At 48.2% G+C, this 13,353-nt stretch overlaps 1 protein-coding gene across 2 annotated transcripts; it reads right to left on the minus strand.

Moving 5' to 3' along the window:
- Positions 1-5,009: 5,009 nt before the first annotated feature.
- Positions 5,010-13,062, minus strand: SHOX2 (SHOX homeobox 2; the record flags this gene model as incomplete). Of its 2 annotated transcripts, none has more annotated exons than XM_084232065.1 (5): positions 5,010-5,267; positions 6,802-6,890; positions 7,185-7,242; positions 9,646-9,854; positions 12,720-13,062. In XM_084232065.1, the coding sequence occupies 5 exons, from the start codon at positions 13,060-13,062 to the stop codon at positions 5,010-5,012; spliced, it is 957 nt and encodes a 318-aa protein (XP_084088191.1). The 2 variants fall into 2 exon arrangements, with proteins under 2 accessions (XP_084088191.1, XP_084088190.1); XM_084232064.1 differs by having other exon boundaries at positions 5,010-5,303.
- Between the last annotated feature and the right edge of the window lie 291 nt (positions 13,063-13,353).

A 13,353-nucleotide genomic window follows, 5' to 3' on the forward strand; every position in this document is an offset into this window, starting at 1 on the left:
TGAATTAGAGACAAAAAATGATTGCCTAGGCATCAGATATGTTACAAGCTCACATCTGTAAGTCTTTCTTGGGGATTTTTGTATTTTTTTAAACAGGAATGTTTCCTGTCTGAAATACTTCAGTGTTCACTCTATATCTGAGCTTTAAAATTATCTAATCCTTTTTAATTTTTAATCGTCAATTACTTTTTCTTCACACATAGGATAAGCATTGCTTTCAATATGATGTTTTTATTTCATTTTTTTTTTACTTTAGTGATCTTGAAAACATGTTATAAACATGCAAACATAAAGGTTTAAAATTCAGGGTATGTTTACAAGTATCAACAGGAGTTATAAATTATATCAGGAACATATATAAATTTAATTCTGAAGAGCAAGTATCACAGGCAGGTCATTATAAGAGATCCCATGTGAAATGTAAAAACTACCTTGAATAAATTACCCATAAGTTAACATTTTCATTAGAACCACATATTTATTATTTCTGGGTCTGTGACATTTCTTTAATGCACTTTGACTAACTGTTCTAGCATCACATTAAGAAACCATTTCAGCAATTTTTCCTCTATTGAAATTAACAGATCTTATTTACATTTGAACTAAAATGATTTAAAATAATATAACATTAAAACAAAACCCACTTCCTAATGTAGATACCATTTTCTTCTGCCCAGAAACATTTAATTTGAAACGTTCAATTTAAACCAGGATATAATTTTAGTAACTATTTTTGCACAGAGTAACCCAAAATTATTAGTCAAATTGTAAGACTGTTTAAAAATTGGGAGACTGACAATCAAAACAATCCTAAATGCTTTGTTTATGTGATGAAAAGGAGTGATCCTTTAATTCCCTCACATAAGTTAAACTGATTTCACAGACTTTCTATACTGTTGTTCAACATAGTCAAGTGTTTGAGGTTACATAAAATAAACAATCTCGAGATCTTATTGCAAATGTTTGCAATTTATGAAGTAAACTGATTTGTGAAAAAAAATAACAGGATCCCATGTCACTGAAGCCAAAAAGGCATTTTTCAGAAATCAAAATAGTTCCGAAATCTGAGCATTGTATTATAGTAAAGTATTACCATCTGAGGATCTAAAAGTTATAAATCTAGAGAAAAACTCAAAATAGACATTTATCAGTTCAGCCACGAGCAAAGCCCTCTGAGTTCACTGGGTCTCTTGTATCATAGGGTCCTTAACACTAATGATATCTCGAATGTCTTTTAAGTTGGTTTTCCCCAATCAGGAAAGGCTTTGCACATCCTGAAAAATTGAGGGGGAGGCGAATTTTTTTTATTACTTATTACGGTTATTAAGTTTCAACCCAAAAGACCTGATGTTGGGCCTTAATTGAATTTAACGTGGAGAAATGCTCGGAACCCATCTCCAGGATGGCTCTGCAAAGCGGTTGGAGAGGTTCGCACACCACGGCGCCTCCCCGGAGCTGGGGCCGTGGCGCTCGGGGCGAGAGTGCCCTGCGCGAGCGTCCGCAGGAGATTGCACCCCGGCCCGGCCCAGTCCGGAAAGGCACCGCTGCCGGAGCTGGGTCCCCGGAGAGCGCACGCGGGGGTAGCTAGGCGGCGGCGGGCATCTCTGACCCGCCCCGCAAAGCCAGCTGGCTAAGGACCGCCCTGTGGGTCCGGGAAGCTGGTCTTTCCCCGGGACCTCCGACTCCGCGCACCCCCGCCCCGGGGCCTGATCCCGCAGGGCCCAAGGTCCGGCCCACGGCTCCTGAGGCTGGAGCCTGTCAGCAGCTGCTAGCCCGCTTCAGGGCCGGGACGCGCGGCCTCCTCGCACCCCAATACCCGCGCTCGGCCGCGGGAACCGCGGGGCTCCACGGAGGCCGCCCCCACGGCTGTGCCCGGACGGATCTGCCAATTCCCGATCCCGAGTCCTCCCGTGACCTCCGAGCTCCCTCGGGGCGCCTCGGCAACGTCTCCACCCGCGTCCGAGGTTGGACCCCGCGTGGTTAAGAGCTTGCCGCTGCCGACACGACCTGCCCGCTCGCGGGGGCGCGCCTGAGAACCCCTCCGAGGCCACTCCAAAGCGCCCTGGCCCACGCAAATGTGTGTGAAAACTAGGGACTCCCATCGGGCGAAAGACCCGAGAGAGTCGGGCGCTGACCACCGCCCGCTTGCTGTGCTGCGGTCTCTGAAAGCTAAAACATAGATGAAGACGGCGTCAGCCACGTCTGCGCTGGGGAACAGCGCGGAGTGCGAGATCATCTGGGTAGATTCGGGTGGGGACGGCGGGGGGATGCGGAGCTTCGCTTCTGCACGTTCTCCTACCCAAAGGGAACCCCAGGGGACACTTGGGACACCTGGTTCGTCGAGGAGGTGCCCCCTCCCAAAAGCCCGCGCTGGAAAGGAAGGTCCTGCCCCGGGTCTGTTCGGGCCGCGCTCTCCAGGTCCTCACCTAAACCCAGCAACACCTTCGGGGAGAAGGGGATAAAAGCGTGGAGAGGGCGGAGCTCCCCGGTATTCTGAGCACCCTCAGATCCGGCTTTTCCTAAACACGGCCCGACTTCTGCCTTTTCCTAAATTTAACCAACGAAGAAGCTGCTTCCTGCAAAGAGCTAAACAGGAGGCGCAAGTGGGGGTTGGGGGTCGCCCTTCCTGGAGCCCCTGCCTCTTTCCACGGCTCTAAGGTTACTCCCTGACTGCCTCGCTTCCCCGGCTCGGGAGAGGCTTCGTGAGTTAAGACCCACAGTCTATTAAACAGCTAACCCAAGTGGTTCTCACCGCGTGATCCCGCTTTTCTTTCTCCCCAAAATATCCCCAAATAAATTTTAAGTGTGAACGTGTAGGAAAATAAATAGGGTCTGTATTGAGGAAGAGTGTTATCCTAGTCTGTTACTTCACATATCGTCTGTTCCTTTATTGATTGGGTGTAAAATCAATCCGCCTTCTATACTGGGTAGATAAAAGTAGGGGTGAGGGCCGTGTTCAGCGCTGTGGAGATCCACAGTGCCCCTGGATTGCTGCGCGTAGAACAGAGGCAAGCGATTTTCCAAGTTGGTATATTCGAGAAAGATACACATTCATCAAAAAGCAAAAAGGAAAGACTATCCCGGATGGTTTAATGGTAACAGGAACAAAGATGACGCGAACCCCATCAAATGAAACAATACTATTTTCATTCAATTGATCGCAAAGTGTCTTCAATTAATAACTTGGCACTTATTTAAAAGGTTTAACAGAGGTGAAACCGAAACATTTTGTACCGACAACACGTCATGAAATAACAGCATCTTTTGTTTAAAATAACTTAATACACTAGAAAAAATATGGCAAATATAAATAATTTTGTTTTCATGGAGAACAAATAGTTACAAAGCTCAACCGCATACCAGAGTTCAGTTAAAAGAGCTTTTCCTCTTCCTTGTAAATTAGAAGGAAAAAAAAAAAAAACTAAGGAGGCTTTCTAGAGAATCAGGGAACAGATTTCTTGTCTGTCCAGGGCACATTAAATAACTACATGAATTGAAACAAGAAAAAAATTACTTGAATATACACCTTTGTGAGATTAAAATGCAAATGTTGAAAGTCAACCATCAGTTCACACATTATAGCCAAAATAAACTTTGTTCGTGTGTATCAACATATTTTACACAAACCTAGTGCCTGCATCTAGCTGGGTGTTGTTTAAGGTGAGTGTGACGGGATAGAGAGGGGGAAATAAAGCACGGTCCTCAAATAAGACTTCAGGAAATTAGCTAGAGGGAATACAAGAAAGGGGGGAGGGGCGGGGACTAACAATGAGCGCCTACTGTGTGTCAAGCACCTATGAGACGCTATACCTTCATTATTTCATTTGCTCTTGTTTTTTCTTGCCCCATATTTCCTGCGCGCCTCCCTCTTCTTGGGACAGAGTGTAGATTTTTTCCCCTTCCGATTTGTTTCTTTCATCCACACACCCCCCACCTTCCTATCCCCAGGCCAAAGACGGGGCAAAAAATATATAGATAGACATGTATCAATTTACAGACGCTTTTGGTATTGTTTCTCCTCCTGAAGATGAAAATGGAATTAAGTGCGTGTGAGTAAAGCGGGGAGTGGGGAGACACCATCAATGGAGTACAAGTAACATGCAAACCAGAATTTACTGTCAGCAGTCTGGACAGTTCTGCCGTGATAATTTCTCAGAGAAATCATTGTCTGTGGCATCATTTTTTTTTTGTATTGATATCATTTTTTTTTTCTCTCCTCGTTTTTATTCTGTCTTCCCTCTTGCTCTTCCATGCGTGGTGGTTTTAACTCAAAGCATCTGATTCAACGTAAAAGGAGGCCCGCCTCTCTTATCAAATTTCTCGTAGTAAAGTGAACTTCGCAGAAAAAGGTCAGTTTCAAAACCTGTGAACTTCCCAGCTGCGCACGTTTTTCATGTTAATTCTTTAAATAAGTATACTTCTTCCTTCTGTTTTGCCTTCTGAACCCATGTTTAAAAAAAACCATACACTTTAAGTTGATAACTTCCCCCCGCCCCCATTATCTGGAGTTTCGTCCAGGTTATTTTTCCATATTTTAAAATGTATAAAATACTTTGTTTTAGTTTTATTTTTGTTCCTCGATTCTCTTTCCGATTTCAGCTTCTGCCAAATAGCAATAAGAAATTAGTTCCCTTTCTCTTTTTTCCTCTGGCTTGTCTTTTCTACTTTTTTTTTTCTCACTTTTTATCAACAGAATTTTAATTTCTAAGCAAGAGTTCACCGTTGCAGCTTTGCCACAAGTCACACTCCGCTGTGCCAGCACTCTCTGTCCAGGCTCCCTCCAGACTCCCCAAACCCGCCCCCAGGAGGCGGAATCTAGGTGGTCCAGCAGGTAAGTGGTCGGAGGCCAGAGGGCCCCTAAGGATCCATCGGTCCACGGGGTCCTGCCCTCCGGTCCAGGTACAGCAGGGACGTGGATGGTCAGCGGATGGAGGAGGACCGGCTCCAGGTCAGGGTAGCGGAGAAGCAAGGCTCGGAGGGCGCAGAGGGTGCGGGCTGCACGCATCGCGTCACAGGCCCAGGGCAGCCGCGTGCTTTTTGGCTTTCAGTCTGAGATCGGCGATGCTGGAGTTCTTGCTGGTGGTCTTGGCGGCGGCAGCAGCCGCCACGACGGAGGCAGCGGAGGCCGAGTCCGCTGCCAGCGTGGCTAGCGGCAGTCCGAAGGGCGGCGCAGGGAACATCATGTAGGGCGCGTGCGCGGCCAGGTGCGGGTGCAGGTGGTGGTGCGCGTGCGCCACGGCGCTGTCCAGCTGCAGCTGCGCCTGAACCTGAAAGGACAAGGGCGTCACGTTGCAATGACTATCCTAGGGTGACAACAGAATAGAAACAGAGCATTAACGGCGTCCAGCTTGGCTCGGGGGGAGGCTAGGGTAGGGGACAGGAAGGGGTGTTTGACTCATCCATTCAGTCTGTTACTGAAATGTGGGGTAACACAGGGAGACTCCAGATCCCACTGAGTCTGCAACTTGGTCAGGGAGATAACCTTCCTGGAAACTGGGGACTCCCAGCTGCAGGAATGTGGCCGTCCCCTCGGGATGTGGGCCCTTCAGAGGATGACATTGCTATTGTGCTAAAACATCACCATCCTCAAAATAATAATGATATATTGGGATGACTGGAGGGTGAGAGCCATTCTATCCTCCTGGATGCTGTCAAACACCTCTTACCCCACTATTAAAGCACTGAAGTAACGGCAAGTAAACTAAAAAACAGTTTCATGTCACTTGGGGAAGTCACTACATCTTCATTGCAATAGGCACAATTGTTAGTATTTCTAACCTTCACTGCTATAAAAATTATTCAGGGAAAATGCAGATTCTGATTCAGGCTTAGATTGGCCTGATGATCTGCATTTCTAACAATCTCCCACGTGGTGGTGATGCTGTAAGTTCACTTCAGAGTATTAAGGGAGATCCTTTCAAGATTCTCCCTCTCTCCAGTCATTCTCTCTTGCTTCAAAAGCCTAGCACCAAGATGCTAGGGTCCTGTGGTGCCAAGAGAGCTAAGATTTCCTGATACTAACCCTCAGTACATAGGCACACCCAAGTTTCTCCCCAATCCAAGGCTCTGGTGACTGAGAGCTAATTCATTACTTCACAGTCCTGCCAAGCAGGGGTTCTGGTCAAAGAAAGGGAAGGTTAGACATTGGTTGTCTAACTCCCCTCAGCCTGGAGAGCGGGGAGTTCAGAACACTGGGATTTCCCGGGATTAAATCATTGCTGCAGGCTGTCCTTTTAAAACGTAGCCTTAAAGATTTCTTTATGGCTAAGAAAGGGATTGCGGAGGCAGGGTGTCCCTGGAAAGACCAAGGCGTCCTCTCTACTAGAGAGAGAGCTTTGTTTACACAGACAGTTTTAAAAAGACCAAGTCTGAGTTGGAAGTACTTTTATACATTTATTTTTCTTCTGTCAGAGACATTTAGTGTGACTAAGAGGTAGAAAATACCTAGAAAAATATTTAGAGAGTTGCCTTAGAACTAACCTCTGTAACAGCTCTGACAAAATCTTAATCAAAAGGCTTTTCCTTCCTTTTCCCAAGTGCAATCTTTAGTGCATTTTTTAAAGGACCAGTCGCTGTCCACAGGCCTCTACAGGTTTCCCATGAGGACAGAAAGGCACAGGTATTCAGGCTCTTGACGATATATATTGTAAAAGGGAGAGTGGGTTCACTATATCATCTCAAAATTGATTCTCTAACTATATGAACACCAAAATTGGGGTTCAGAGAGAGGAGATGTTCAACAGTTCAAGCAAACAGCCCAGTGATTTTAGTTAAGAATAAGTTGAAACTAGATATACTTGCCTGCTGAAAAGGCATCCTTAAAGCACCTACGTTGACATAGGGTGCAACTCTACAAGCTTCAAACTGGCTGGCAGCCCCTATGAGGACACCTGTAAAAAAATGGGGGAACACACACAATAATGTAATGATAATATTTCAAGCATTGTTTTCCAGGTACCAGGGTCTCTTAGGCAAAACTAATTCTTTTGGAATTGAACTACTAGCTTCCAAAACTGCCACTAAAATCATGGAAATCTACCTCCAAAGTTTAAGACTGCTTTCAGAAAAGAATTTACGTCGAGGACCACAGTTATCTCGAGAATTTTTTTTCTGTGTTTGTAACAATAATATTCACCAATTCTCTTTTTACACAGAATATCATTTTGTTTGTCTGAGCAGCATACCTTTATGGAGTTGATTTTCTTGTTTTCTGCATTTAGCTCTTCGGTTTTGAAACCAAACCTATAAATTGGAGAGAAAAATGAAATGTAAATGTTGTAACTCAAACTTTTTTTTTTAATTTATAAGAGTATGACAAAGAGTAGTGTTTTAGGCAAAGAGTGGGCGAAATAGCAAACAATCTTTGAATTATACAGAACAGTCTCAGTTTCCAAAATTAAAAATGTAAATGAATAACAAAAGTAGCAAGATAGATTTCAGAGACTTTTGGAAGATAAATTGTTTCTTGATAAATTACTATTAGTCCTGGTTTCATCTTTCCACATTAAAGTCCCCAAGGCCTAAAACTCTCCCTGATATCTGATACCAAAAGTGATAATGGATTTAGATGTTTGCTCAGTAAGACCTGAGAAGAATGTGCTCATTAATAGCCTGTAATATTAATTAGCTTCATCTTCAAGAAAAACCAAACACCAAAGCAAATAGTGACTCTATTCTGGGGAGGGGGTAAAAAAATGGGGAGAGAGGTAATTAGTGTCATAAAAGCCTCACTACAAAGAAGTTTAGAATTTCTCTGTTCCTCTGTGCAGCAGAGTGTAACGCAGTGGCAGAATAATTGTGCCATTATCATGATAATCTAATTTGCTTCTATAGAAAAAGCCCACTGCTTGCAGTTAAGCCAGTAGAGAAGCATCTAAAAAATAGCTCTAGAATTTAAACAAACATGTAAAAAACTAAATGCCAACAATAAGTTTATTTTTAGTGAGGAAAAACAGAAGAGCATTCTGTGAAAGGGGGGGTTAGGGTATGAATCAAGTAACTCCTGGACACTATCTTCTTCCAGATATTACCTCATCAAATAAACTTGCCAACTTTAGAGGGAGTATGACAGATTTTTTCAAATTCAAATTAATCTTGCTTTTGTACTCCAATAACACAGCATTATGTTACAATAAGGCATATTGGCGGATTCACAAATTAATATTTTTTAAAACCATGAAAGTCTAACATTGCTTCAGAGCCTTTTCTTGTTTTTGAAAGCAAGCGTCAAGTCAATGTAAATCCTCAAAAATTCCCCTGCCATTTAGGGTAATAGAAGGGTAGATTTCATGCCAGGGTGGCATCCTTTGTGTAACTCACATGGCCTGAGGCTTCCAGTCTCTTTTTTCCTCTAGAAAAGTGGAGACTGAGATACTAATGCTCATAACTGTAATAATTATCATCATGTCTTTAAGGGTTTACTGAACCTCTAGAGATCTCAGTACACAGAGCAAAGCAGGAGAGGCTTAAAAAGGAAGGTTCTGCTGTTGAGCTGTGATGACCAAGGCAGCCTATTATTACTTTCCCCCCTTCAATGTGACTGCTCTGTTTTAGTCCTGATCCTATTACAAGATGCGGGGGAAAGCCCCATAAGAATTGCATAGTTCGCTGCAGATGGTGGTCTCTGCGTCCAGAGACCCAGGGAGTATCTGTTACAGTGATACTCTGTAACAGCTGCATATGGTCAGGCCTAAAACTACTCCATGTGTTCAAGCAAATAATGACCATCATTTTCTCCTATTTTATTATTGGAGTGGAAATACAATCTGAAACATTTAAATTGTTCTTCATAGAACTACAGAGATATGTGTGCATGTACACATATGATTTTTCACCTTAAATGCCCCAAAACCTCCTTTTGCCACTACATTTACCCCCACAACCAGTACAGAAAATCTGTTTCAATCCTAACTTCATTAGGTGTGGCACTTGCTAAGGGGCCAGACTTTGACAATGCTAGTATTGAGATACATGGATTGTTTTTTAAAATCAAGGTTTGGTAGGTTCAGGTTCACTGCCTTGGTTTAGTGAGGGAACAAAGAGTGACCAAAATGCATTTATATCTATGTTCTTTCGCACACTGTTTGAGACCCATTGCTAACAGCAGACTGTAAATTTCTGCACTTAACAGTTGCTAATTTTCTTTATAGTCTGTACATCTATAAACCTAATTGGCATATCCGCTTGGCAAACCTAGACCGGAGCGCAGACCCCTCAAGGAAACCCAACTCAGGCTAACGAAATATTCGTTGTAACTTTTAAGGCATCCAGAAGATAAAACGTTTTCTGTGGGATTTTTTTTTAAAGGCTTATAAAAGTAGGCCCATTAGGATTAAACCACATTAAAGGCATCGTGAGGGGAGGGGGGTGTGGTTTATAGAGACTCTGGGAGCAAGCCCAGCACAGCTTTCTTCTGCTGGGAACATATGTTGGAATGGGGTGGTGGTGGTGGGGGGGGTGGACTATAAGGCAAAGATCTACTTTGAAAAAATAAGACCTCTAGTGAAGACATCCCTTCCCTTCTCACCCTCCTGTAAATACAAGAACCGCACCCTCAGTGTGTGTCCCCCAAGACGTTCTCCAAGCCCAGTGAAGCTCCTCCACCAGCTTCCAATGAACAAGTCTGGACTTCCTCACAGCCAGTACCTGCACTCGGGCCTCCGAGAGCCCCAGCCTTTGGCTCAGCTCCTCCCGCATGAAGGCGTCCGGGTAGTGTGTCTCATCGAAAAGCCTCTCCAGCTCATTGAGTTGTTCCAAGGTGAAATTAGTCCGACTTCGCCTCTGCTTGATTTTGGTCTGGCCTTCGTCCTCCATCCCTTTCACATCCTCTTTTCGCTCCTTCAGCTCCGGGGACACTGGAAGAGGCACCAGAAACAGGGCCACATGTACGTCCACGCGCGCACACAGCAAAACACACACACACACACACACACACACACACGCACGCACAGACACACAAGGATGAAAACAGCAGCAAATCTGTTACCAGATTTGTCTCAAGAAGGTTGAGGATCCTCCCCCCTCGGGAGTAGCTGTTTAGTCTCTCACCCCACCGGGAAAAGAGAACCTGGATAAACTCTGGGTGGCCGCCTGGGCGGGGTGGGGGGCAGGAGGTGTGTGTGGGGGGGGCAGGTGGGTATACACCCATCCACCTTCCAAAACCGCGGCCTCAACTCGCCTCCTCACTACCCAGCCCACCGTTCTCCTGCCCTCCTCACAAACACCAAACCCATTCAACTCACCCTCTTTCGCACCCACTCGCTCCAAACAAGCACAGAAATTAAAAGCGCCGCGCCCGGGCTGTCACCGCTCACGGTCCGGGCAAAAGGGCGCGGCAAGGCCACGGGCTGTGCGCACACGCGGCCATTCCCAGACTGCTGGGTCCTTCTCAGGCCAATTGTAGCCTCCGCTGACTCTCGCTCTCTTTCAAACTTGCTGGTCTAAATTGGGAACAATTGGGCCGAAGGGTTTCCACCGGAGAACCAGATCCGGGTTCCGCGGGCGCTGGGAGGCGCATTTCTCCGCTGGGTGCTAGTCCAGGGTTCGGGCCAAACCCCGCGGACCGCCCGCGGACCGCCAGGCAGGCCCAGTCCACGGTGCTGGACCCGGGGCGCCTGAGCAGAGGTGTCCACGCCATGTTGGCGACCTGGAGGGCTCGCCGCCCACGCCGGGCCAGAAGGCGAGGGACGGAAAAGCAGTCTCGGGTGGCTGGTGAGACAGACTCCTGCCTCTTCCCTTCTCCCTCCCCATTGGAAAGGCAGACTCGACCCTAAACGCTTAAACCCACAGAGATCAACAGGTTCAAGCGGAACATTCACGATTCTCGGTTTCTATTGGTTGCTCAAAGCCTTTTCATGCATCCTGCATCTCGGATGTTTAATAAAATATGCATTTTCGGCTCTGGGTTTGCACACATCCGTTGCTACTTTCTTATCCTTTCCTGTCCTTCCTTCTCCTTTTAAAAACAGGAACTCTGCGAGTGTAAGAAAACAGAGACACCCGAGGGATGGATACATATCAAACCTAGGCCAAGGGGCAGTAATCTGCCAGACAGTATCGACACCACCCGCTCCTGCCCTCTGGAACCTTCGTCCTTGGCGCCGGGGTGGGAGACGTGGATTTTTAAGGTGTCAAAGCTGACTTTGGATAGTTGAGGCTGTTTTGCAGGGCTTCCCAGCCCAGGGGCTCAGTCAGCAAGAGTATTAAAAACCATTTTTGGAAGAGTCAGACTGCAGAGAAATTAATACTTGCCCTTAGCTTGGAAATCAACAAACCCAGCGCTGGCCTGCGGGGTTCAGATCCCGAACTCAGCCATTCTGTGCGCGGATGCACTGCCGTCTGGAACCAGGGACTCGCAGCCCGGAGGCTGCACCCGGCTGCCTGACAGCTGTGCCATCACTTCCCAAATTTAGGACGACCCACCGTCAGGTCTCAGGAAGAAGGACCCGGGTCTGAGTCCGGTATTTCCAGCTCTCCGAGTTCGTTTTGTGGACATTAGTCCTTCCTCTGGGAAGGAACTGGACAACACTGTAGCAAACCTTCGAAGCCAAATTGTTAGGAAACATATTTCCACTGATATTGTAGTGAAATTTAACTATGAAAACACACCCTTCCAATTCTGCCAAAGGGGTGAGAAGGCTTTGTCTATCTCGTGTCATCCACAGTGGATGCCTCTCAAACTTTTGGGGCTTCAAAGAGAAAGATGTCCACATTTCCAGTTGATTAATAGACTTAATATAATTTCCATTTTGCCCCCCAATTTCCATTATTGGCCTAAACAGGAACAGACCGTGTTATAAACAACTTAATTGCTTGCTTAAATATGTGATTCTACGCATGTCACATATTTTCTTAATTGGAAAAATATGGCAGCACACCAGTTACTGCAGGCACCAAGTGCCAAATTAATTTTATTGTTGAACTCCCTTGCATCGGTGCTGGAGATAAAGCCCTTTGCTAACACTTCGCTGGCACCAAACAATCCCCCCAGTGCACCCCCTCCACAAACCAGAGTACTGGACGGTGCTGCGAAGCAGTGAAGGAACTGAGCAAATATCGAAAAGCAAATCCAGGGGCCTCAGCCTGCCTGTGGTCTGGTGTTCTACCTTCTCAGCTCAAAGAGCAAGTTTTGGCCTCTAAGAGCCGGGAATCCAGGGTCTCCGGGTAGTTGGAGGGATTCCTAGCGCCAGCCCGAAACCTGGGGCCAGCGGAGGGTGGAATTTCTCTCCCTCTCTCTCTCTCTCTCTCTCTCTCTCTCTCTCTCTCTCTGTGCCCCCCCTCTCTCCTCTCCTCTCTCCCTTTCTCGCTCCCCCTCTGGCCTAGGACAGCGGCCCCCCAAACTCGGCGCTCGCTGCTCCCCGTCCTCCCGCAAGCCTGCCGGGCTGCTGCCGGGTCCCGGCCGGCACCCGCGCCCCGCGAACTTCCCCTCGGCCCGCGGGGCACCCCGCCGGGGGGGACGGCGGCTCGGTGGAGTGGGAACCGCCAGAACACCTCAGAAGCGGGGTGCGCGCGCCACACACGCCCCCTCCCCACTTACCGTCGGGCCCCACCCTCGACCGCGCGCACCGGGGGGCTCCCATCCCTCCGCGGCGCTCCAGCGCCAGGGCTGGGGTCCCCGGGCCCCCTCCTCGCCCCGTCCCTCCCGCCCGGTCTCGGGGTCCCCTCCCGCGCCGCGGCGGGCGGGGAGGGGGGAAGGGGCCCGCGGCCGGGGCAGGCGTTACCCTCGCTGAGCCGCGGGCTGCCCGGCTCCCGGCTCCTCTCCGCGGCGCCCATGTCCAGCTCGCGGGCGGGCGAGCGCCCTCCTCCAGCGCCCGCGCCCGCTGCTCCTCCTCCTGCGCCTCCGCCTCCCGCGCCTCCGCCTCCGCCTCCCGCGCCGCCGCCTCCGCCGGCCGCCCGGACTGCCGGGCTGCTGCGCTCGTCGCGGCCGGGCTCGGCGCCCCCGGGCGGCTCCTTGGCCCCGCGCAGCGGGCCGCTCTCCAGCACCTCCCGGTACGTGATCGCCTCCTTCTTCTCCTTCACTTTCTGGTCGAAGGACTTGGAGACGAACGCCGTAAGTTCTTCCATCGCCGCCGCCGCCTGCAGCCCCGCGCGCAGCCGCTCCCAGCCGAGCCCGGCGCTTTTTTTCCTTCTCCTTTTTTTACTGCTCCAGCCCCCCCAATAATAACACATCAATGGGGCAGGGGGTGGGGAGGGAGAGGGAGGAGGAGGAGGAGGAGGAAGAAGAGGGGAGAGAAGAGAGAGGAGGAGAAGTAAAGGGAGAAAAAGAAGTAAGAGGAGGAGGAGGGAGGGGAGGAGGGAGAGGAGGAGGGAGGGGAGGAGGGAGGGGAGGAGGGAGAGCGGGAGGGAGGGGAGGAG

The sequence above is a fragment of the Talpa europaea genome, assembly GCF_964194135.1.
Source record: "Talpa europaea genome assembly, chromosome: 4".
NCBI lineage: Eukaryota > Metazoa > Chordata > Mammalia > Eulipotyphla > Talpidae > Talpa > Talpa europaea.